Source organism: Orcinus orca, chromosome 18, assembly GCF_937001465.1.
Source record: "Orcinus orca chromosome 18, mOrcOrc1.1, whole genome shotgun sequence".
In the NCBI taxonomy this organism is placed as follows: Eukaryota; Metazoa; Chordata; class Mammalia; order Artiodactyla; family Delphinidae; genus Orcinus; species Orcinus orca.
Genome location: NC_064576.1, coordinates 54,044,458 through 54,069,773, shown reverse-complemented (window position 1 = coordinate 54,069,773; position 25,316 = coordinate 54,044,458). Strand labels below are relative to the sequence as shown.

The following is a 25,316-nucleotide window of genomic DNA, read 5'->3' as shown; positions in this document are numbered from 1 at the left end:
CATGATTAAAATAGGAATTTTTCATGGTCTCAAATATTAAGATGAGAATTACTATCATATTTAACTTCTAATACTTTCGATCATAGTGGCTGAAACAACCTTATCCTTAATTCTTCCTACTTTCTCACATCCGTCCTTCTTTCTCGTATCCATAAGTTGCCAAGTCCTTTGAAACATTGGTCTGATCCCTTCTCCCGCTTCTTATTGCCTAACCTTACTGTAGGACTTTCTCTCTTTATAAGTAGGTAACTGAAGTAGCTTTCTGATTCCTGTCTCAGTTTTCTCTGTCCTTAAACTACTTTGTATATTCCTGCCAGTTTAGTCTTTCTAAAATCATGTTACTAAGTCCTATTGCCTTTAGAAGAAGGGCCAAACTCCTCAAAAAGTGATTTACGGGTCTTTGATATTAGGGAGCAAGCTTTCCAGCAGGACCCTCTAGTAAAGCTGGGCTGGTTTCCTCACATTCTGCTTGTATTTCTGTTCCTGTTGCTTTCGTGCCTTTGTTCATAGCATTTCTGCTACCCATTTGAACATTTTAAGCCCCTATAGCAGTTTTGTCAAGTGCTCCACTTATTTTTACATTAAATTATATGCTATTTTGAATTGCAATTTATGCTTTCTTATATGTAAATATTGTCTCCATGTCTAGAATGCAAATTTGTTGAAGAAGTCTGAGTCAAATGTTTTGCTTTTGAGTTCTTTGTAACTTAGAACGTGTTTTTTAATAGAAAAAAGGATATGTCATAAATGGTGGTCATGCTCCTAATCTAGTCCCCAAAGGAGTGTTTAACTCATGTTGTAGCTGAAATATAATGCTAATAACAGCAGTCCAACATCTCATGGAGCTGTGAAATACACGAGAAAGGAGAAACCAATTCACTTTCTGCTTCCTTGGGATGTACAGAGATGGGCTTAAGCGAAGTGATAAAAGGAACAAACAACGTAGTGTAGTTTTGGCATCCTCCTACCATCCATTCTGAATCCTCGGTTAATTTAATAGAGTCTCCTTCTCCATTTCTTCTGGTGCTCAGGGCCACTTTATTGCCCTTGTCAGACTCTGTGACATCTCACCCTGGTCTCTTCTGTGCCTCCCCACCACCACCACCAGTGGACCAGTTTACTTCAAAAGTCTCCTCTTCTCTTGATTTTCAGTGAAAACCACTATCTTCTAATGCTGCTGATCTTAGTTAGACATTAGGCGAGTAATAATCTGATGCATTAGATTCCTACTAATGTGTAGGTCCCGTTCCCTTCCTCTGTTAGATTTTTTTCATTTTGAAGAGGCTGACTTTAAATAATAATTGCTGGACTTCCCTGGTTGCGCAGTGGTTAAGAATCCGCCTGCCAATGCAGGAGACACAGGTTCAATCCCTGGTCTGGGAAGATCCCACATGCTGTGGAGCAGCTAAGCCCGCAAGCCACAACTACTGAGCCCACACGCCACCACTACTGAAGCCCGCGTACCCTAGAGCCTGCATGCCGCAACTACTGAGCCCATGCGCCACAATTACTGAAGCTTGCGTGCTCTAGGGCCCGCATGCTGCAACTACTGAGCCCATGTGCACCATGAGGAAACTGGGGCTTCAAGAGATTAAGAAACTTGCCAGAATCACACAGCTAATAAATGGAAGACTGATTTGTCTGACTCCAAAGCTTATAAACTTTACTATTACATTATGCTGCCTGATAAGGTAATTTCAGATTCAAGTCAACAAATATTCATTGGTACTTACCATGTCCTGAGTTCTATACTAGCAGCTCTATTAATGGGATTTGGGGAAGAGTAAGAACACAAAGGGAAATTATTCTGACAGTGTCAGAGAAGGATTCCAAACTGTAAGCTGCCCCCCAAGTGACAACTGGTTGACACCTCTATAATCAGAAGGCTAAATTGTCCACAACTCCTTTTTTCTATTTCAGAAGTCATAGATTTACTTAAAACTGTAAGCATTTCTGGCCATCTTAACAGTTTGGCTTTGTGTAAGAAAGAAAAAAAAAATGAACAAATGGTTAATTGTACATAAGGGCTATTTGTAAGTCAGGTTCAATCTGTACAGTGTAACATCTTTCCTCCATCCAGCCTCCTCCCCCTCCCCAAAAAACATGTATGCACAGTACTTTAATTGAATTTAATTAATAAATAGTTTTTATGGAATTTTTTAAAAATGTCTTTAAGGATGTTTTAAGTGTAAATTGGTTTCTGTTTATTTTATTTGTAATTCATTAACAGTACATATTTATTATAAGTTTGGCCTTGTCCTTAGGAATAATGAATTCTGCTATGATACCCATCCAAAGGGACTTTCAGCAAGTTGCAACAAGACTCTTAACAGCCTGTCTTTGCCTTTTGGTAGGCGCAGTCATTGGCAGCATCCCTTTCTACCAGACAGCTGTTGAGGATTTCTCGTCGGCTGTCACAGTACCCTAACGAAAATCTTCACAGTGCTGTCACTAAAGCCTGTCTTTCCAGGTAACCATATTCTCCTTTCTCACTGAATTCAACTTTCTGGGTCTTTGCTAAAACAGTGACGTAAGTTTCATAGTCTGTACTCACAGGTCTGGAAAAAGTATCAGTCTGAATATGTAGCTATTTCAGCCTTGTGTTCAGTTTTTACAACATATATTACCTTACTTAGGCATAGTAATAAATTAAAGAGGTTTTTATAGATGAGAAAACTAAGTCACTTACTCAAATCAGACAGTAGTAAATAAGTAAAAGTAGGTTTGATAGTTGAACACTGGCTCATGTGTCTTCTGAGCGAGTGCTCTTAAGTACTTAGCACCTCCCAAATTTGCACTGGAACTTTCCATGCTTGGTAATACTGTCCTGTCGCCCAAATTTGACAAAACTGACATCTTTTCAGTCTACACTAATATTTTTCATACTTGTTTGGAAATTATTAATAAAGCATCAGCTTATATAATTTCCTTACAGAACCATACTTGGCATGAAACTATTTTAAAAGAATAATAAGAAAAGATTAATAGCAATGTCCGATAGACCTGGAGATTTCTTTTAGACTCTTTTCATATGATCTGGTAATTATTTTTATGGTGGTTATAACTGTTGTCCATTCATTCCTTGATATATGAAAGGAATTAAAAGAGAATCTATATTCAGCTTAGGAGGATCTCTAACTGCCCTCTATAAGTTTTCAGCTTAGTGGACAATTTTTCTTGTAGTTAAAGTAAGCTCCTTATGTTGCAACTTGAATTTGTTCTGTGGTGAAATGAGGCTAAAATGAGGTTTGTTTCCAGTGTCTTTGGGGTACTTCTTTGAATAACTAATAATTATGAGAAATAATAAAGTTGATTCTCCTTTTCTTTTAAGTAGATTAATATTAGGCTTCCAAATGAAAATTAGAAAAAAACATGCTTCAATTGCCTACCTTTTAGGCTCATGAACTGAAGAAATTATTGGGTTGCCCAAAAAGTTCGTTCTTTTTGGGCAACCCAATATATACAGAAAGATTCATTATCTACCCAGTGTTTCCTTAGTCAGAACTTGGTTATAGATGTGTATTAATAGAAGTAAATAGTCAATGCCAAGTAATACAAACAGTTTCAGAGCCTAAGGGAAAATAATACTTTGGAATGAATGAAATAATCATACACAAAGCATTCTAGAGACTGTTCTAGAGAGCAAACAGTGAAAACAAAACAATTCACTCTGAGTCTAGCGTAATCTTGATGCCTAAACCAGACAAGAATAATGTATGAAAGGAAAATTATAAATCAAATTCATGGAATGTGTACAAAAATCCTAAATGAAATCCAATTGTAGCTAAATATATATCATATATATTTATATGATATATGTAATTTATTTATATATATAAATAAATTATGAGCAATTTGGAGTTATCTCAAGAATGTGAAGATTTACTATTCTTTTTTAAAATTCACCATATTAACATATTACTGAGAAGAATATCATTTAAATAAATCAGTAAAAAGGATTGGATAAAACTCAACAGCCAAACTTAAAAACAAGCCAAAGCAAAAATAAGCCAAAAATATTCTTAGTTAACCATGAATGGACGGAAAATTCTTTAATCTGATAAAGGGTATCTACTAAAACTTTATAGTGAACATTCTTATGGTAAAATACTTGGCTCATTCCCTTTAGAGTTAGGAACAAAACAGGAATGTCACCTTTCTATACTTTTAGATTGGCTGAAGATTATATGATTGGCTACATAAAAAATTCAAAAGAAGCTACATATAAACTACATATTAGAACAAATAAAATATAATGAGATTACTTATGCACCCAAGTCAGTGATATTCCTATATTCCAGCAAAAATCAATAAGGAAGTCTAATTTTTAAAAATAATACCATTCAAAATAATAATAGAAAGCTTTGAGCATCTAAGAATAAATCTAATGAGTGACATATAATGCTTTTATGTAGAAAAACATAAATCTTTATTAAAAGCTATAAAAGATAGCTGTGGGAAATGGGAAACTGTACTATGTTCATGAAAGGGAATATTAAGTATTGTCAGGCTGTTTGTTTCCTCCCCAAGTTGATATGTAGATATAATTTGGTCAAATACAACCAAGGTTATATTGAATTAGACAAGCTGATCTCGAAATTAATATAAAGGGCCAATAATATCCAAAGAAATTTTAAGGAAGATTTAAGTGGTGTGCTTTCTCCATCAGATATCAAGATCCATTATAAAGTTATATTTATTTTTTTTAACATCTTTATTGGGGTATAATTGCTTTACAATGGTGTGTTAGTTTCTGCTTTATAACAAAGTGAATCAGTTATACATACACATATGTTCCCATACGTCTTCCCTCTTGCGTATCCCTCCCTCCCACCCTCCCTATCCCACCCCTCCAGGCTGTCACAAAGCACCGAGCCAATAACCCTGTGCCATGCGGCTGCTTCCCACTAGGTATCTACCTTACGTTTGTTAGTGTATATATGTCCATGCCTCTCTCTCGCCCTGTCACAGCTCACCCTTCCCCCTCCCCATATCCTCAAGTCCGTTCTCCAGTAGGTCTGCGTCTTTATTCCCATCTTACCCCTAGGTTCTTCATGACATTTTTTTTCCCTTAAATTCCATATATATGTGTTAGCATACAGTATTTGTCTTTTTCTTTCTAACTTACTTCACTCTGTATGACAGACTCTAGGTCTATCCACCTCATTACAAATAGCTCAATTTCGTTTCTTTTTATGGCTGAGTAATATTCTATTGTATATATGTGCCACATCTTCTTTATCCATTCATCTGACGATGGGCACTTAGGTTGTTTCCATCTCTGGGCTATTGTAAATAGAGCTGCAATGAACATTTTGGTACATGACTCTTTTTGAATTTTGGTTTTCTCAGGGTATATGCCCAGTAGTGGGATTGCTGGGTCATATGGTAGTTCTATTTGTAGTTTTTTAAGGAACCTCCATACTGTTCTCCATAGTGGCTGAACCAATTCACATTCCCACCAGCAGTGCAAGAGTGTTCCTTTTTCTCCACACCCTCTCCAGCATTTATTGTTTCTAGATTTTTTGATGATGGCCATTCTGACTGGTGTGAGATGATATCTCATTGTAGTTTTGATTTGCATTTTAAGTGTGGTGTCGGTGCTAGAAAAGACAAATAGACCATTAGAATAGACTACAGAGCCCTGAAACAGCCCCACTTACTTCTGGGAACTTAGTATATGTTAGAGGTAGCATTATGAATTAGTGTGGGAATGGATGGACTTCTCGATAAATGGTTAAAAATAAAAAATATCCACTTTATTCCCATACAGAAATGTAAAATCCAGACATATGACAAAAACACTGTAAGCCACTCTACAAGTTATAAGCCACAAACTAAGAGATGTTTCACAAGATTTCTAATCTCAAAAGGATTGCTATTCAGGAACTATAAAGTATACAAATTAATGAGATAAAAGCATCACCTCTAAATGGCAAGAGGATTAATAGATGTGCAGGAAAAGTTAATTCAGATAACCGACAAACATTTGAAAAGATGCTCAACTTACTATTGATCAGGGAAAATGACATTTAAAACAATAATCGGCTATCATTTTATACTTTTACAATTTTTACCTGTAAAAATAGCATTTTCCATGAGCAGAATGAAATGGAATTTCATGACTGCTGTTGGGATGGAAGTCTTGTCAGTTTGGGGGTGATCTTACAGTATCTTTATGCCTTAATATATTAATACTCTATGAATTGACAATTCTACTTCTTGATAATCACCTTAGAGATAGATTTACATGTATGTATAAGGAAGCATGTAGAAGAATGTTCATTGCATCATTGTTTCTAAGAATGAAAAATGGGAAACAACCTATCAGTCCATCAGTAGGGAATGAATATATAAACTGACATATTCATATAATGAGGTACTATACAGCAGTTAAAATGAAATAGATCTACATGTATCAACAGATACGGATCATGACAACATCAAGTCAAAAGTTTGAAAGAGGAGATTTCGTATATGATGCCATTTATATAAAAGTTTAAATACAATAAAAGTGCAATATATTTTTTACTTACACATATGCAGCAAAATAAAAATATGGACAAGAAAGGTATACACCAATTTCAGAGTAAGAGTTAGCTTCAGGGATAGAGAGAGATGAATAGAATACTTAATATACTGTAATTTTCTGTATGCTTGAAGTAGTTTATGGTTAAAACTATTTAAAAACTAAAAAATACTTTCCATATTCATACACATATTTCACTGAATCAAATAATACATTTTTCCACTGTTATCAACTGAACACAGTAAAATTCTATTTTGTTACCACCCCATGACCCTTTGCAAATAGTAAAACAGCTATCTTGTTTATGTATCATATGTTGACTTTAGCAAGGCTACAGAGTCAAAAGCCTTTTTATTAACCTTCTCTTTAGGATAGCACAATGGCAGGAAGCAACAACAAAAAACATTTCATAGAAAATTTTAAAACAAAAATTTAATATGATTTATATTCATGAAGTCTATTATTAAGCAGACAAAATCAAAAGAAACTCTCTAGCCTAAATTTGTTAAACATTAAATTTATTAAATATTAGCTTGGCTCTTTTATGTTGTTAATTTAATTTTAAAAATATTTTTCATTTATGTATTGTTTATGCCAGTTGAGTTCTGACTGGAACATTTCTTCATCTGAGGAAATGGCTCCCTAAGCACCTCTCATAGCCTATAATATGTGCATCAAGTCTTGGAGCTAGATGCGTAATTCATTTTAGATAGTTGAAAACCTAAGAGGCCAAAAGGAAGAAAACTTACAAGGTTAAGAAGATATCAGGTATTCTGTATTCCAAAAATTACTTTACTGTGGAAGAGTTAACTAGAAATCCCTATAAAAAGAGTTTTACTCCATTCAAGTATTTTGCATTACATTAAATTATTTACTTTTGGAAAATCGTGGGGTGATGATCCCTTAGCATAGAAATTTGGGGCAGAGTTATAAGAATTTAATCAGAAATGAAGATTAACTACCTTTGACATTGAGGTTATGAGGAAATTTTCCATTCATCAAAAACTTAGTTTCTGTACAGTATTTTTCAAAATTCCCTTGTGACATAAAATGAATAACAACTATATAAAATTTCCACTGTTTAAGTTATTAGCTAATTAATTTTTTAAAGTTATAAGCCTGCTAGAACTAATACACAGTGTTAAATGAGTATAATGATTATTGTGGGTGTGAATTTTTTGTTTTCCTGAAGAATGATTTTGTTTGCAGAAAAGACTGTTCAGGAACTTTTGGCTTAAAAACTGCTGTTCAGTTTTTTGTGTTTTTTTTTTAACATTTTTAATGGAGTATAATTGACTTACAGTGGTGTGCTAGTTTCTGCTTTATAACAGAGTGAATCAGTTATAGATATACATATATCCCTATATCTCTTCTTTTTGTGTCTCCCTCCCGCTCACCCTCCCTATCCCACCCTTCTAGCTGGTCACAAAGCACCGAGCTGATCTCCCTGTGCTGTGCGACTGCTTCCCACTAGCTATCTATTTTACATTTGGTAGTGTATATATGTACATATATAGACTACCACTCTCTCATTTTGTGGCAGTTTACCCTTCCCCCTCCCTGTGTCCTCAAGCCCATTCTCTAGGATGTCTGCATCTTTATTCCCGTCTTGCCCCTAGGTTCTTCATGACCACTTTTTTTTTTTTTTTTTTAGATTCCATATATATGTGTTAGTATATGGTATTTGTTTTTCTCTTTCTGACTTACTTCACTCTGTGTGACAGACTCTGGGTCCATCCACCTCACTACAAATAACTCAATTTCGTTTCTTTTTATGGCTAATATTCCATTGTATATATGTGCCACATCTTCTTTATCCATTCATCTGTCGATGGACACTTAGGTTGCCTCCAGTCCTGGCTATTGTAAATAGAGCTGCAATGAACATTGTGGTACATGACTCTTTTTGAATTATGGTTTTCTCAGGGTATATGCCCAATAGTTGGATTGCTGGATTGTATGGTAGTTCTATTTTTAGTTTTTTAAGGAACGTCCATACTGTTCTCCATAGTGACTGTATCAATTTACATTCCCACCAACAGTGTATGAGAGTTCCCTTGTCTCCACACCCTGTCCAGCATTTATTATTTGGTAGATTTTTTGATGATGGCCATTCTGACCAGTGTGAGATGGTATTGCATTGTAGTTTTGATTTGCATTTCTTGAATGATTAATGATGTTGAACATTTTTTCATGTGTTTGTTGGCAATCTGTATATCTTCTTTGGAGAAATGTCTATTTAGGTCTTCTGCCCATTTTTGGATTGGGTTGTTTGTTTTATTGATATTGAGCTGCATGACCTACTTGTAAATTTGGAGATTAATCCTTTGTCGGTTGCTTCATTTGCAAATATTTTCTCCCATTCTGAAGGTTGTCTTTTCGTCTTGTTTATCGTTTCCTTTGCTGTGCAAAAGCTTTGAAGTTTCATTAGATCTCATTTGTTTATTTTTGTTTTTATTTCCATTTCCCTAGGAGGTGGGTCAAATAGGATCTTGCTGTGATTTATGTCATAAAGTGTTCTGCCTATGTTTTCCTCTAAGAGTTTGATAGTGTCTGGCCTTACATTTAGGTCTTTAATCCATTTTGAGTTTATTTTTGTGTATGGTGATAGGGAGTGTTCTAATTTCATTCTTTTACATGTAGCTGTCCAACTTTCCCAGGAGCACTTATTGAAGAGGCTGTCTTTTCTCCATTGTATATACTTACCTCCTTTATCAAAGATAAGGTGATCATATGTGTGTGGGTTTATCTCTGGGCTTTCCATCCTGTTCCATTGACCTATATTTCTGTTTTTGTGCCAGTGCCATACTGTCTTGATTACTGTACCTTTGTAGTGTAGTCTGAAGTCCCAGAGCCTGATTCCTCCAGCTCTGTTTTTCTTTATCAGAATTGCTTTGGCTATTTGGGGTGTTTTGTGTTTCCGTACAAATTGCGAAATTTTTTGCTCTACTTCTGTGAAAAATGCCGTTGGTAGTTTGATAGGGATTGCATTGAATCTGTAGATTGCATTGGGTAGTATAGTCATTTTCACAATGTTGATTCTTCCAATCCAAGAAAATGGTATATCTTTCCATCTATTTGTATCATCCTTAACTTCTATCATCAGTGACTTATAATTTTCTGCATACAGGTGTTTTGTCTCGTTAGGGAGGTTTATTCCTAGGTATTTTATTCTTTTTGTTGCAATGGTAAATGGGAATGTTTCCTTAAATTCTCTTTCAGATTTTTCATCATTAGTGCATAGAAATGCCAGAGATTTCTGTGCATTAATTTTGTATCCTGCTACTTTACCAAATTCATTGATTAGCTCTAGTAGTTTTCTGGTAGCATCTTTAGGATTCTCTATGTATAGTATCATGTCATCTGGAAACAGTGACAGCTTTACTTCTTCTTTTCTGATTTGGATTCCTTTTATTTCTTTTACTTCTCTGATTGCTGTGGCTAAAACTTCTGAAACTATGTTGAATAGTAGTGGTGAGTGTGGGCCACCTTGTCTTGTTCGTGATCTTAGTGGAAATGGTTTCAGTTTTTCACCACTGAGGATGATGTTGGCTGTGGGTTTGTCATATATGGCCTTTATTATGTTGAGGTAAGTTTGCTCTATGCCTACTTTCTGGAGCGTTTTTATCATAAATGGGTGTTGAATTTTGTCAGAAGCTTTCTCTGCATCTGTTGAGATGATCATATGGTTTTTCTCCTTCAATTTGTTAATATGGTGTATCACATTGACTTATTTGCGTATATTGAAGAATCCTTGCATTCCTGGGATAAATCCCACTTGATCATCGTGTATAATCCTTTTCATGTGCTGTTGGATTCTGTTTGCTAATATTTTGTTGAGGATTTTTGCATCTATGTTCATCAGTGATATTGGTCTGTAGTTTTATTGTGGCTTCTTTGTCTGGTTTTGGTATCAGGGTGATGGTGGCCTCTTAGAATGAGTTTGGGAGTGCTCCTTCCTCTGCTATATTTTGGAAGAGTTTGAGCAGGATAGGTGTTAGCTCTTCTCTAAATGTTTGATAGAATTCGCCTGTGAAGCCATCTGGTTCTGGGCTTTTGTTTGTTGGAAGATTTTTATTCACAGTTTCAATATCAGTGCTTGTGATTAGTCTGCTCATATTTTCGATTTCTTCCTGGTTCAGTCTCGGAAGGTTGTGCATTTCTAAGAATTTTTCCATTTCTTCCAGGTTGTCCATTTTATTGGCATAGAGTTGCTTGTAGTAATCTCTCATGATCCTTTGTATCTCTACAGTGTCATTTGTTACCTCCCCTTTTTCATTTCTAATTCTATTGATTTGAGTCTTCTCCCTTTTTTTCTTGATGAGTCTGGTGAATGGTTTATCAATTTTGTTTATCTTCTCAAAGAACCAGCTTCTGGTTTTATTGATCTTTGCTATCATTTCCTTCATTTCGTTTCATTTATTTCTGATCTGATCTTTATGATTTCTTTCCTTCTGCTAACTTTGGGGTTTTTTTGCTCTTCTTTCTCTAATTGCTTTAGGTGTAAGGTTAGGTTGTTTATTTGAGATGTTTCTTATTTCTTAAGGTAAATTGTATTGCTATAAACTTCCCTCTTAGAACTGCTTTTGCTGCATCCCATAGGTTTTGGGTTGTCGTGTTTTCATTGTCATTCGTTTCTAGGTATTTTTTGATTTCCTCTTTGATTTCTTCAGTGATCTCTTGGTTATTAAGTAGTGTATTGTTTAGCCTCCATGTGTTTGTAGTTTTTACAGACTTTTTCCTGTAATTGATATCTAGTCTCATAGCGTTGTGGTCTGAAAAGACTCTTGATATGATTTCAATTTTCTTAATTTTACCAAGGCTTGTTTTGTGACCCAAGATATGATCTCTCCTGGAGAATGTTCCATGAGCACTTGAGAAGAGAGTGTATTCTGTTGCTTTTGGATGGAATGTACTATAAGTATCAGTTAAGTCCATCTTATTTAATGTCATTTAAATCTTGCGTTTCCTTATTTGTTTTCATTTTGGATGATCTGTCCATTGGTGAAAGTGGGGTGTTAATGTCCCCTAATTTGATTGTGTTACTGTTGATTTTCCCTTTTATGGCTGTTATTATTTGCCTTATGTATTGAGGCGCTCCTGTGTTGGGTGCATAAATATTTACAATTGTTATATCTTCTTCTTGGATTGATCCCTTGATCATTATGTAGTGTCCTTCTTTTTCTCTTGTAATAGTCTTTGTTTTAAAGTTTGTTTTGTCTGATATGAGAATTGCTACTCCAGCTTTCTTCTGATTTCCAACATCTCTTTTATTAAAGCTTATACTCAAGGCTATGGGAACCACCAAAGATTTAGAGGTATGGAAAACCTAAATTAGAAGTGTATGTTTTTAGTATGTTTATTTGAAACATAGGGTTAGTTTATAGTAATATAGTACAGGCAACCATGGATTAAAAAGCAGTTCTGTGGGCTCACTTGTGATCATAAATTCCAGATATAACTTTATTTATGTGTGAGGGAAACTCTGTTTTCATGTTCTAAGCCCGTCATATTCATACAATGGAATTGTAAATGAAGAATGCCTCTGTCACTCACAAGATAATTGTTTTGACAACATACATATAGAAGAGATAAGCAGGTATATTTTTTAAATGGAAGAAAAAATCAAGCTGAATAATCTTAAAGTCATCTAATAATTTTTATTAGAAAATAAAGAAAACCTCATTAATCCACCTCCACTAATCTGAATTTTTGATTGCCCATCTGAAGTAGGTTAAATTGTGGTTGTTTTATCTATTTAAGAAAATTTGAATAGCCAGTTAAATAAGATGTATGAGGTATACTAAATCCATTTTAAAAAGCAAATTATTTTCATTCTTGTCCTGCAAAATGTTGTATATAAACAAATACTGCTAACTACACATTAGTTTTCTTTATTAAAGGTGATTCAACAAACATACTTCATCTTCACACATACTTGAAGTTTATATTTATTCTGAAATTTTTTTTTTTTTTTCTTTTTTTTTTTTTTTTTTTTTGCGGTACACGGGCCTCTCACTGTTGTGGCCTCTCCCGTTGCGGAGCACAGGCTCCGGACGCGCCGGCTCAGCGGCCATGACTCACGGGCCCAGCCGCTCCGCGGCATGTGGGATCTTCCCGGACCGGGGGCACGAACCCGCGTCCCCTGCATCGGCAGGCGGACTCTGAACCACTGCGCCACCAGGGAAGCCCCCTGAAATATTTTATTATCTAGCTTTCACAGATCAAGACTGATCATCCTTAATTCATTATAATTAGTAAGAGAGAGAGTGAGTGAGTCTGTCTGTCTAAGTGTCAAAAGATATTTGGGAATCACAGAAAGCTTTGACTTTATCAATCCATCCTTCCCACCCCACCAGGTTTTTACCAAGCCTTGCAAGGTCAGCATTAGAAAAAAATCTGGGAGATGCTGCAATAGAAATAAGTCCTGATAATAACCTGGAGCCAGAATTGGAGGATTACAAATGTAAGTATTTGATTTGTTTCTTTTTTAAGTGAAATAATATTTATTAAGCATTTGTATTGTTTATGATTTTAATTTCAATTAAAAATGTTTTCTACCCATCTTGTTTTATGTATTGCGTTGAAAAAAATGAATCTTTTATTTTAAAAAAAATGTTTCCAGATACCAGATATAGTTCCTCCCCCAAGAGTTGCAATTGACATGAATATATTAAAGGCTCAGAGAATTCCTACTGTAAATAAACATGTAATTTTGTTTTACCTTTTATTCCAAATGTATATTTCACCACAGGTTCTAGCAATCTGTTTTCTTTGCACAAGATTTACATTTTGGGGACTACCAGTGTCCTACATGTCATGTTTTGGAAACTGTTCTAGGTTGATGTAGACTAAACTGATATTCAGAGTCCCATTTCATGCCTTCTTCCTCCTTTCATTTCCACCCGTATTGTCTTCTGTGGTACTTTTCTTCTTGATAGCCATTAGTGTAATTTAGAGTTTTGGGGAAGTTTAGATCTTCCTGTAAAAGTACCCTATTCTTCATTTAAAGCACAATGAAAGGTTCTCTGTTTTTTGAGGGTAATTACCTGTCTTATCAAAATATCCAATGTGTGATCACTCTCTAAAGGGGAGACTTATTGTGGCTCTCTTTATAGATGTTTTTAATAGTCGGGGCTACATCGAGATAAGAATTTGATGTTAAGGAAATAGGTGACTCTTTTAGAGTAAAATTATAAATTCAACATACTGATGGATCTGGGTACAGATACGCAGAGCCAACTCAAAGGACAGAATAACTCTGGGATTTGGAGATTCAGAACATTACTTACTTGAATGGTTTAACGTATCCAAAGAAAGACTGCATCATTCAGACTATAGATTGTTTAGTCTTGGCAACAGGCTAGTGTTAGCAGTCCCCATCTAAGCCTTGCATAGGAGGTAAGGAGCCTAAGTTAAGCAACTTTTGATTCATCTGGTCCCATTCAGTTTTAATATCATCTCTGTTGTAGAGAATTCATGTAATTCATTCTCCTTGTTCAGAGGATATGTTTCACCGAAAAACCTTCTGATGAGGATTTGGCTTTCCACGCAAGGCTCCGTCTATATAAAATGCTGATATGGCAACAAGTGTATCATATAGTCTCTATGAAATTTGCAGTTTTCACTGCAATGTAATATTGCAGTTCTGGTTTTATATATCAGAATTTATGTATAGATCAAAATATATGTCTTTAATGTTCTCCTGAGAGTTAGGTTTGCCCTCAGTCATAATAATAAAATCAAGTTTTGAGCCTACCAGACTGAAGGCCTTGACAATGTACCAAAATAATGCCATCCTATGAGATTTCTCAGGAGATAGCTAGCCAGCTTTCTCCCAGGGAAGTACTAGCATCACCATTCTCTGAGTTCATTTCCCTTTTCTAGCCTGAAATTTTAGCAATAAACATTAGTTGAGTGAATTAAATAATCCTAAAGCACTAAATGTACTGAATAGATATCCTCCATAAACTAAACTGTAGATGGTATCAAATGCTGTTTGAACCTGAAATCACGTGTGTCATCTCAACATACAAGTATGCAGTAAATTCACTGACGCAATCCTGGTCTTTCCCTTTACAGTTTTATGTTGGGTCTATTTCAGAGACCTGAAAGTAGTCAATAAATAGTAAATTCTCAGCACAGCAGTTTATGCTTTCCTTCCCTATAGAACTTGTGAATAGAAGGAAAATGGCAAAGAAATATTGGAGGGAGAGGTCTACTGTGCTTTGGCAAATGTGTAGCACTCAGCAGTGATTAAACAGGGTGACAGTGTAATTATTTTTAGCTCAAAATTGTTCACGGTACTCCATAGATGCAAATGTTGCTTTCTCTCCTTGTCTTTCAAAATGTTTTAGCACAAAAACAGCAATTTTCTTATTTGAAATAGGAGGAAAAAAAGATGGGTCAGTTGCTTAAGGCATTGTAATTGTCTGTCTGCTTGCTCGGGTTATTTCCACAGGATGGAATATTAGTTAGAGTCCACATTGCAGAAAGAATATCGGACTATACTAAATTCTGTTTTTAGCTCTACCCATACTAGCTGGGTGATTTTAAGCAAATTATTTAATTTATGTTCTTCTTAGCTTCCTCATAATTCTTGTCTTATTGTTAAGAGATTTCCATGAAATTATATGAGAAAACAGTGAGCTGAAGCTAAGGTCCTCAGTAAATGATAGCTTCTATTATGGTCAGTACTACTACAACAACTACCACTATTATGTTATTATTATTGACCTTGGAATATGTCAGGTAGTGAGCATGTGTATCTCCTTTCTGTAGGGAATACATGTGAGATATGTACCCTGACATAAATTTATTACTTAGTTCCCTGGCTTCAAGGAGCTCATATTCTATCCTAGACCAACTGTTTAAAGCAAATAGGGGACAATACAATAATTATTATCACAGAATAACTGTAGCACCTGTGGTGCATATTTGGAAGTACAGATCTCCTGGACCATTCCTAAAAATAGTAATTTGAGAGGTCTGGGGTCAGTTGGTTCATCTATATTTTTAGCTAGAGCTCTAGGGGACTCTCCTATGGGGTTTTTCAATGGGTGGGTCCTAAGAAAATTATATTCAAGGTACTTCAGAGCTTTCAAATGTATGTATTTTAGAGTTTCTGACCAAACAAGCTCATAAAGGTGGCTTGACTGAGTTCTGGGTTTTTTTTCCCCTTCTCTTTTTTATCTCTATGCTGTTTGCTACATATGTTGTTTTAAATAAAAGTTATTACATTTTGGAACATCTTAAGCCTTTTTGTAGAGCTTTTAAGCTTTTTACGTAGTGCTATGATGTTTTATTACCACCTTCAAGCTTATTTCTTTTAGATGTTAGATGAAAATTCCTTGATGAGCCCACAAGGTATTAAAGATGCAGTACTCATTCTATTTGGGCTGGACTTGGCTTCTCTGAGGACAGTGCTACCAGTAATTCTCTGTCCTGTGTGAAATGTTTAGGTGAAGTCACATCTGGATCTCTGAGGATTGGAGCTGTTAGTGCACCGATCTATAATGCCCATGAGAAAATGAAAGTGCCTGATGTTCTGTTCTATGACAACATCCAGGTAAGAGCAGGACTTTGCATTCGTGGATATATCCCTCTTACATTGTGGTAATTAACCCCAATTCAAGTGAAACTGATGTTTATGTTTGTAATTTGCTCAGTTCAATTCAGATGATGCAGAATGAGGTGACAGTCAAAACATCTTTTATTAAGTCGTTGTAAAATTATAAACTCTTCCCAGAGTTACTTGAGAATTGGAAGAGTTGCTGCAATGATTAGAGTAATAAATTTTAAATGCAGACATAACTATACTTTAATAAATAAAATAAATATATTATTAAATTAAAAACAAAAGGCACTAATATTCATCTTCTCTTTTGCGTTCCTGTTAAATCATTTCAAGTAATTCAAAAAGGGATGTGTCCTATGCATTCTTTTCCTCACGTTTCTTTCCTTTTCCCAAAAATTCCTAGTATTTTTCTAGTCTTTACTTTTTCTTATCTTTTTTTAAGAAAGGAGGATAGATAATTTTCCACTTGTAAACTAACCAATAATTATGAGCTTCCACTAAGACACAGAAATAAGTGTGTACCCAGAAAGCTAATTTATAGATGTTCGCTTTAATAAGAATTTTTTCCAGAGAAAATTACCCATAATATAAAAAGATTTTTTCTTTTCCAGATTTTCTGTGAAGTGCTTATGTATTTATTTTATAATAAAAACCATACTTAAAATTTTCTCTAATATTTGGTCACTATTCTGCATGTAAATAATAATCCTACATTTACAAATTATGTTTGAAGAACTTCTACTTACCATTTTCACTATATTAAGGAATTAGAGAATTAAAGTAAATTAAAGAATTTCTTTATCTGCTATTTCCCAATCCTATTTGTTGTTCAATGGGTAACAGAATGTATATCTCTACATTATGTTAACAGTAAAAGGCATCTCAGCAAATTCTTCTTTCTCAGGAAAAGTCTTGATTAAATGTTTTTGAAATCTGTCCAGATTATAATTATCTATGACCTAGCAAAAGGCATAACCTGAATTTGTTTTATATTCTTCATTCTATGGGCCATTAACTAATATTGGTTTTATTTTTCTTCCAGAGCATTAATGCTCTTATACAAGCAGTGGACAAATGAACAGAAAATAAGGTTACTTATAAGACACAAAGGAATAAAGAATCTTGCCTGTCAAAGACAAAAACATGATGGCAAGGAAAATATAATATTTTCAAGCATTTATGGTATCACACTCTGTTCATGTAGTAGAAAGGCATAAAGAAAAAAGAATCAGGGACATTTCTCTGGTGGCACAGCGGTTAAGAATCCGCCTGCCAATGCAGGGGACACGGGTTCTGTCTCTGGTCCGGGAAGATCCCACATGCTGCGGAGCAACTAAGCCCGTGCACCACAACTACTGACCCTGCACTCTAGAACCCGCAAACCACAACTACTGAAGCCCGCACACCTACAGTCCCTGCTTCACAACAAGAGAAGCCACCGCAGTGAGAAGCCTGCACACCACAACTCAGAGTAGCCCCCGCACGCAGCAATGAAGACCCAACACAGCCATAAATAAATAAATAAATAAGAATCAGGAAACTTTGTCATAAGTGACCGTTTGAAAAACTCCATGGCAACAAAGGTTGAAAAGACTTCCCAGCGTATAAAAATGTAGGAAATTCAGTAGCAGGGAGGGCCATTGTACCCTTGAACACAGTGTCTGTTGCCATGGTGTTTGTGACATAGACGTTGAGGACCGCAGGGCTGCTGTGAACTTTACACAGTGGCCCTGAGGGATTTTCTGCAGCCTGTCTCCAAACGTACCTTCTCTTCATAAAGCATTATGAATTAACTATTAATGAAAAATTGTAGCTGTACCAGTTCTAGGAATGGTGGCTTGATTAAATTTGCTTTTGTTGCGTATATTATTATTGCGTATTATTATTGTGTTTTATGTTGCACTTCACCTTTGAAACAGTGGTCTTCAGTGCCTCTTGAGTATTTAGGTGCTTCTATACCATCTTGTTCTATACCCTGTGGTCCCCTTGCCACACCGTGTTGTAATTGATGTTTTAAAACATGTTTTCCACACTACTAAGATAAAGCCTTGTTGTTGTTGTTTTAATTTTAATTTTGTGTCTCTAGCAAATAGCACAGTGCCTGGCACATAGTGACTGTTGAATAAATATGTGTTGAGTGAATTCCTGAAAGAAGGAAAAAGATTTTGAATGTTCACTATTAGGAGTATTATTTTATTATATCTGTCATGAAGGAATTATAGATCGGTGCCCTAACAGCTCCAGTCCTCAGAGATCCAGATGTGACTTCACCTAAACATTTCACACAGGACAGAGAATTACTGGTAGCACTGTCCTTAGAGAAACCAAGTCCAGCCCAAATAGAATGCAGTACTGCGTCTTTAATATCTTATGGGCTCATCAAGGAATTTTCATCTAACATCTAAAAGAAGGTGGTAATAAAACATCATAGCACTACATAAAAAGCTTAAAAGCTCTACAAAAAGGCTTAAGATGTTCCAAAATGTAATAACTTTTATTTAAAACAACGTATGTAGCAAACAGCATAGAGATAAAAAAGAGAAGGGGAAAAAAACCCCAGAACTCAGTCAAGCCACCTTAACAGTTGCAGTAGTAAGGAGGAGAAATTGGAAGAAAGGGACATTAATAGCCTCTTAAGCCTAATGAGCTTTAGATTTGAAAAACTTTTAAAAAATATCTACCATGTGTCAAGGCTTTCTTAATACAGTAATTAAAACACACACACACACACACACACACACACACACACACACACACACACACACACACACACACACACACACACACACACACACACACACACACACACACACACACACACACACACACACACACACACACACACACACACACACACACACACAGTTCCAGGGCTCAACTTGCCAGATTCTGTTACTATAGAGCGTGATGGAAGTACGCACAGGTTACCGTGGTAGCATTGATGAGGTGATGGTCCCAGATTGCAATGATCCTGGAAAATGAGTTCACTAGGCAACGTTGAGAGAGAGTCTCAGGCAGAGACACTAGCATTTGCAGAGTCGTGGCTATGTGAGAGTGTAGATTATTCAGGGAGCTACATCTAATTAATTGTCATGGCCAGAGCTGAGATTCAAATGGAAGAGCGACAAGAAATGAGGCTGATGAGTTAAAAGGTCAGATTATCTGGACCTTGCTAATTGAGGAATTTGGAAGCTATTCAGAAGTGAGGAAGTCGTTGAAAACTTGGAAGCACATTTCTACTTTTGTTAACTTTGCATTCATTCTTTAATGTTGTCTATGAGTTGGAACAAAGGCAGAGAGGGACTAGTTAGGAGGCTGTTTCGATAGTCCAGGTGAACCTTATGAAGGATCTGAACGAAGGCAGTGATAGTGGGGACAGAGTGGAGGGGACACATTGCAGGGCTATGTAGGAGGTAGGTAGAGTCAATGGAACTTTGTGTTGGATGAAAGTCAAAAAGGCTTCCTCACAGAGCACATAGTCTGCTGGAAAAGTAAGCAGAAGAGTGAAGAGAAAAAGATTCTACATTGCGCCCGTGATTGGAACACACAGTAGGAGAGTGATGGGGGATGAGACTGAGACTACATCAAAAAAATAAGGAGTGACCCTTGTTCCGAAGGTATTAGGAGTCATTTAAGGAATTTGGGGGGAAAAAAAGTGACATGATTGTGAACAGAGAAGTGACTGTCAGTACTGTGGAGAGCACATTGACTCAAGGAGAGACTGAAGTCAGAGATGCCACATTGGCTGATAAAAATCTAGGCCAGACATGATAAAAACCTAGATGAAAGCTGAGGGGATGGAATAGAAATGGATAGATACAGTGGACTTTTAGGTGGCTGAATAGCTTAGACTTGGTGTTTAACTGACTTTTGATAAGGGCCAACTGAGATGGACAAGAAGATGATGACGATAGGGTCGGGTTGTAGAAGATGATGCTATTAATTGGGATAAGAAGTACAGGATAAAGAATGAAGCTGAGGAGAAAGGAATGAGTCAAGTTTTGGATGTGATGAGTTCGAGGAGACTGGGAAATAGCTAGCATAGTTCGATAGTTGCTCAGAAATACGGGGCTGGAGTCAAGAAGAAAAGTCTTGCTGTTGAAGATCAGTGTAAAGTTGGTGGTTGAAGCCATGGAGTGGATGAGAGGATTTAGGGAGAGCAGGGTCAGAAGTAACTCGTTGAGCGCTGATGTGTGGGGCCCCAACTCTGAACATAGCCCTCCCTCGCCCGGTGGGTGCCCACGTACAAGTAGGCAGAAACTGCTCTGCCCTATACTGTGACCCCCCAGGAAAGCATGTAACAAGGTAGTGAAAGAGAACAAAAGAAGGAAGAAAATCAATATTTAAGGAACTGCTACCTAAAGAAGATACAAAAGACCATTGAGAGAAAGTGTTAGAGAGGTAAGAGGGAATCAGGAGAGAGAGACAACTGGGAGAGAAGACTTTTTTTTTTTTTTTTTTGCGGTACACGGGCTTCACACTGTTGTGGCCTCTCCCATTGCGGAGCACAGGCTCCGGATGCGCAGGCTTAGCGGCCGTGGCTCACGGGCCTAGCCACTCGGCGGCACGTGGGATCTTCCTGGACCGGGGCACGAACCCACGTCCCCTGCATCGACAGGTGGACTCTCAATCACTGCGCCACCAGAAGCCCGGAGAGAAGACTTTTAAGAAATTGTCTATGGTACCAAGTGGGACAAGAGGTTAACGAAAGAATTATATAGGCCGTGACCTTAGCCTTAGCTAATGTTTGTTGACTTGAATAACTTAGGTGCAGTGAGGGCATGAAGTAGAAGGACATGAGAAAAAGTTAAGAAGACAACAAGTATAGTTTAGATTATTTTTCAGTGTTTACATTGCTTTTTTACCTGCTCTCTAGGTGCTTATTCCAACTTTCCTATCTGTTCTTCATGCATATTAGCCCAGGTATTTCTGGAAGAACTTAATGTTGTCTGGAAATTGGCACTGATTTTTCATCTTACTTAGAAGGACGAGGTCTACAGACCACATTATCACTAGAACCCAGATTAAAAGAATGTTCTAGGGACTCCCCTGGTGGTGCAATGGTTGAGAATCTGCCTGCCAATGCAGGGGACACGGGTTTGATCCCTGGTCCGGGAAGATCCCACGTGCTGTGGAGCAACTAAGCCTGTGCGTCACAGCTGCTGAGGCCTGTGCACCTGGAGCCCGTGCTCCGTGGCAAGAGAAGCCACTGCAATGAGAAGCCCGTGCACGGCAACGAGGAGTAGTCCCCCGCTCACCGCAACTAGAGAAAGCCCGCACGCAGAGACGAAGGACCAACGCAGCCAAAAATAAATAAACAAATAAGTAAATAAATTTATATTAAAAAAAAGAATGTTCCAGGGCTCCTCTTTAACTAGGATAACCATGTACCCTCCCTCATTTGCTTAAGATAGTCCCTGTTTACATTTGTTGTTCCAGCATATTAATAACACCTCTTTTTATTCTAAAAAGTATTCCAGAATGAACAAAATTGCTCACCCTACTTCAGACCTTGTTAAAACTCCAGTTCCATGGTTTATCTGCAAGCAGTTTTAAAAAATTAAAATTACCAAGATAAACGTTAAGGAATACTCATCTGTTCTTGAAGGAGGGAAAAACTTTCTCAATTTTTCTAAAAAAGAAACTCTGAAGGGAAGCATTGCTTAATGTGGCAAGAAAAAGGAAAAGATTCTAGATGTCAAAAAATTCATAAGCCAAGTTAAAAAGAGAAAAGTGAGTGGCAAACTAGAAAAATATCTGCAGCATATGTGAGGTAGAAAAGGTCAATTTGCCTTTTTTACAAATAGAGAACTACAGTAAGTACTTACGAGACCATTATTGTTTTGATACAGAAAACCAAGAGAAAGTAATAGGGACATTAACTGTTCTGGGATATAGTTCTCCCTTCAACTCCCGGATGAGCCTTTGTGACCTACTTATGACTGTCCTATTTTTCAAGATACAAAAGAGCAACGTAATTTCCTCTGTGCCTGTTGTGAACAGCTTTAATCTTGTTCTTTGACTGTATTGTGTCATGATTTGAATTTAAAAATATGAAAGTGAATAATATACTTTTAATTCTAAAGCTATATGTACTTTGAAGGTAATGGTTAAGAAGAAGTCAATGTAAAATGTTCCATGGAAATCTCCAGTTATTTTAGATAGCCTTTGTATATTTGCATTAGTGTTAATTTAAATATTATATTAAATTATAAGCCAACACTGCATAGTACAATAGCTGAAAGATATTTGAGTTGAATCATAAAAACTCTTTGAAATACGTATTGGTCAGTGGTTGAGTCTTGCTAAGGGGGACCATTTCAGGTTTTCAATATCAGTGACCAAGTTGGTTATATAACTTATTTATAACCACAGCATTACTTTTAATTTTTTTACATAATCACATTGAGTATTGTCTATTATAATAGATGTTTTACTTTCCGTGAAGATATCTTTATAGTTAACTTTCTTATTTCACCTTGATTTTGCAAAACACAATTAACCTCTAGTTGTTTTTCCTCTAGCACATGATAGTGATGGAAGATATGCTCAAAGACTTTCTTCTTGGAGAACACCTATTATTGGTTGGGAACCAGGTGAGTTATGGCTGGAACTCAGGTACTAATGAATAAATGATAGTAGCAGTTTAAAAGCAGTACGTTTCTTTTCCTTGTTGGAGTACGTTTTTAGAAATGATTTTTTTCCCAGTTAAATGACTAGTTGAATTAAACAACAAGGGTCTTCTACCTTCTAAACCTTAGAATTACCTTATACGTATCTGCTCTTCTTTCCCACGTCTGTCACCCTAGCCCAGCTCGTCATCACCCATCGCCTGGATTATAGCCGTGGTTTCCTAATATAGCTTCACCCCAACCTTACTGCCACTGTGATCTACTCTCCACTCTGCAGCCAGATTGATACTTGTGAAAATAAAATCTAAGTCTCTTTTTTTTTGCTTAAATTTGCTCCCCATCGCCCTTAGGTGTAGACTTGGCTCCCTCCTTTCTTGCATTTGGTGTTAGCTTGAGCCACTCTGAACTTCTTTCAGTTCTTTTTTTTTTTTTTTGGCGGTATGCGGCCTCTCACTGTTGTGGCTTCTCCCATTGCGGAACACAGGCTCCGGACGCGCAGGCTCAGCGGCCATGGCTCACGGGCCCAGCCGCTCCGCGGCATGTGGGATCTTCCTGGACCGGGGCATGAACCCGCGTCCCCTGCATCGGCAGGCGGACTCTCAACCACTGTGCCACCAGGGAAGCCCCCTCTTTCAGTTCTTATCTCCCCTCTGGTCCTTGGTGCATGCTCTTCTCTCTGCCTGGAGCACTCCCCGTTCCCTTCCCACACCCCTTTTCTCTAACTCCAAGACATGTTCCCTTGTCCATAGCTTTTAGGTTTTCCTGCTTCTACATAACTTCCTTCCATCTCTCCATCATCACACTCATCATGTGTTACTGTATTTACATGTAGAATGACTATCTTCCCAACTTGTCTATATGCCCGTCAAGGGCAGGGACCATGGTTCTCTTGCTCATCTCTGTGTCCTCAGTTCCTGGCACAGTGCTTGCTGCTACATAGTAGATATTGAATGTGTTTATGGATGGAGTGGATGGACATTTTATATCTAGAGGCTTCTGATAATTTTCCTCAATGAAATTAACAGACTCATAATGAACAGCACCTTTGGTTTTTTAAATTAGTTTGAAATTAAGGATAACAAGCTTTCAGAAGAAGTTTGGTCTTTTTGTTTTTTAACTTATTAAAACAATACATATTCTTCATTTAGTCCCTCAAACTTACAAATTTTTTTTTAAAAAAATAAAAAAGGGCCAGTTGAGTGGTTTACTGGTTGAGTTCACAGGCTTGGATGTTAGCTGGCTAGAGGTCCAATTGCAACTCTTTCATAGATGGCTGTGACTTTGGGCAAATTGCTAATCTTACTAAGGCTCAGTCTCCTGATATCTAACCTAGGAATGCAAATCACGTGCACGCTGTCGGGCTAATGTATGGGTCACATGAAATAATGCATGGAAAGCACTTCACACAGTCCCTGGCTCATGATAGGTGCTCAGTTAGAATTAAATCTGTGGGTCACTGTTGTTAAAAAGGACTTTAATACTGTTTTATTTTTTTCTGAACAAGAATTAAAGGGTGAGCAATAAAGTATTCATGGTCTTTTTTTTTTTTTTTAACAATTGTTTTAAGGTTGCTTATTGCTGATCCATGGTCGTTTTTCACTATTTAAAAAGTCCTGGTGAGTCTATGTACCAGAGTGGGAGGCTGAAGATCAGTTAACAGTCCAGTATTCAGTACTTGATATTGAAGCCCAGGAGGTCAAGTTCTCATCTGACTCTGAAAACTGATGACTCTCATCTCACTTTGCAAAATGATGGCTTCATAGCCCAGAGTACCTCACAAACTTTTTATAAGTCGTTAAACCCTGGTATACTCAGTGTGTCTTTTTCAGGTCTTCTGTTGTTATTTGAATTGCCTGAGACACAGTCTGCTGGCATCTCAACAGCTGCAGACCAGAGAGTAGACCAAGAGAGTAGGCAAAGAAAGGACCAAGAATACACAGAGCTGGGGCTTGAGGAATAATTTTTGCTGAGGAGCAGGCTTTCAAAAGGAAGGCTCCTAGGGGTCAAGTTATGATGTTCAAGCAGCTTTGAAATATCCTAGATGATACTGATGTCCTTGGGGTTTAGTGGGTGGGATACAGAAGGAGTTTCCTGGTAAAGGCAGGGTTTACATTTGAGTTAGATAATAGAGTCAGGGTTTCACAAGAGTTGTCTAGGTTGAAAGGTTAAAGTTAGAGCCTAGCCAGTAACCAGAGAGACAGGGAGAACATTCTAACCCCTGGGAGCTGGGGAGAGCTATACAGGATGAGGGCTGAGGTGGAGCAGAGGATTGCTTCTTCTTTATGATAAATTAAAAAGAGGCTATGAAAGTGCTTTGAAAGTACTCTAGAGTGCTATACAAATGTCGATGTGAAATCCAGTATGCTATCTCTAGTCTATTTCGAGTCCCAAAGAAGAGAACAAGATACTAGGACAAAGGGCTAGGCATTGGGTAGAGCGAAGAGCAGCTCCCTCTCTACACATACATGGGGGAACCCCAGCGTCCGGTGAGGGTGGGAGATCCCACTGGTTTTCAGGCTTGTGTAGAGTTGCTTAAGGAACCTCTGGGTAGAGCCTGCAAAAGATGCTCAGGAGGTGC

General features: G+C 37.0%; 1 protein-coding gene across 2 annotated transcripts in view; it reads left to right on the top strand.

The window, feature by feature from the left end:
• Positions 1-25,316, top strand: part of VWA8 (von Willebrand factor A domain containing 8) — a 368,625-nt gene that overhangs the window by 139,883 nt on the left and 203,426 nt on the right. For both annotated transcript variants that reach the window (XM_033436725.2, XM_004274556.3), the window contains exons 17-20: positions 2,355-2,470; positions 12,889-12,995; positions 15,991-16,097; positions 22,631-22,702. In XM_033436725.2, the coding sequence (XP_033292616.1) occupies positions 2,355-2,470; positions 12,889-12,995; positions 15,991-16,097; positions 22,631-22,702 (402 nt within the window). The remainder of the gene's footprint in view (positions 1-2,354; positions 2,471-12,888; positions 12,996-15,990; positions 16,098-22,630; positions 22,703-25,316) is intronic.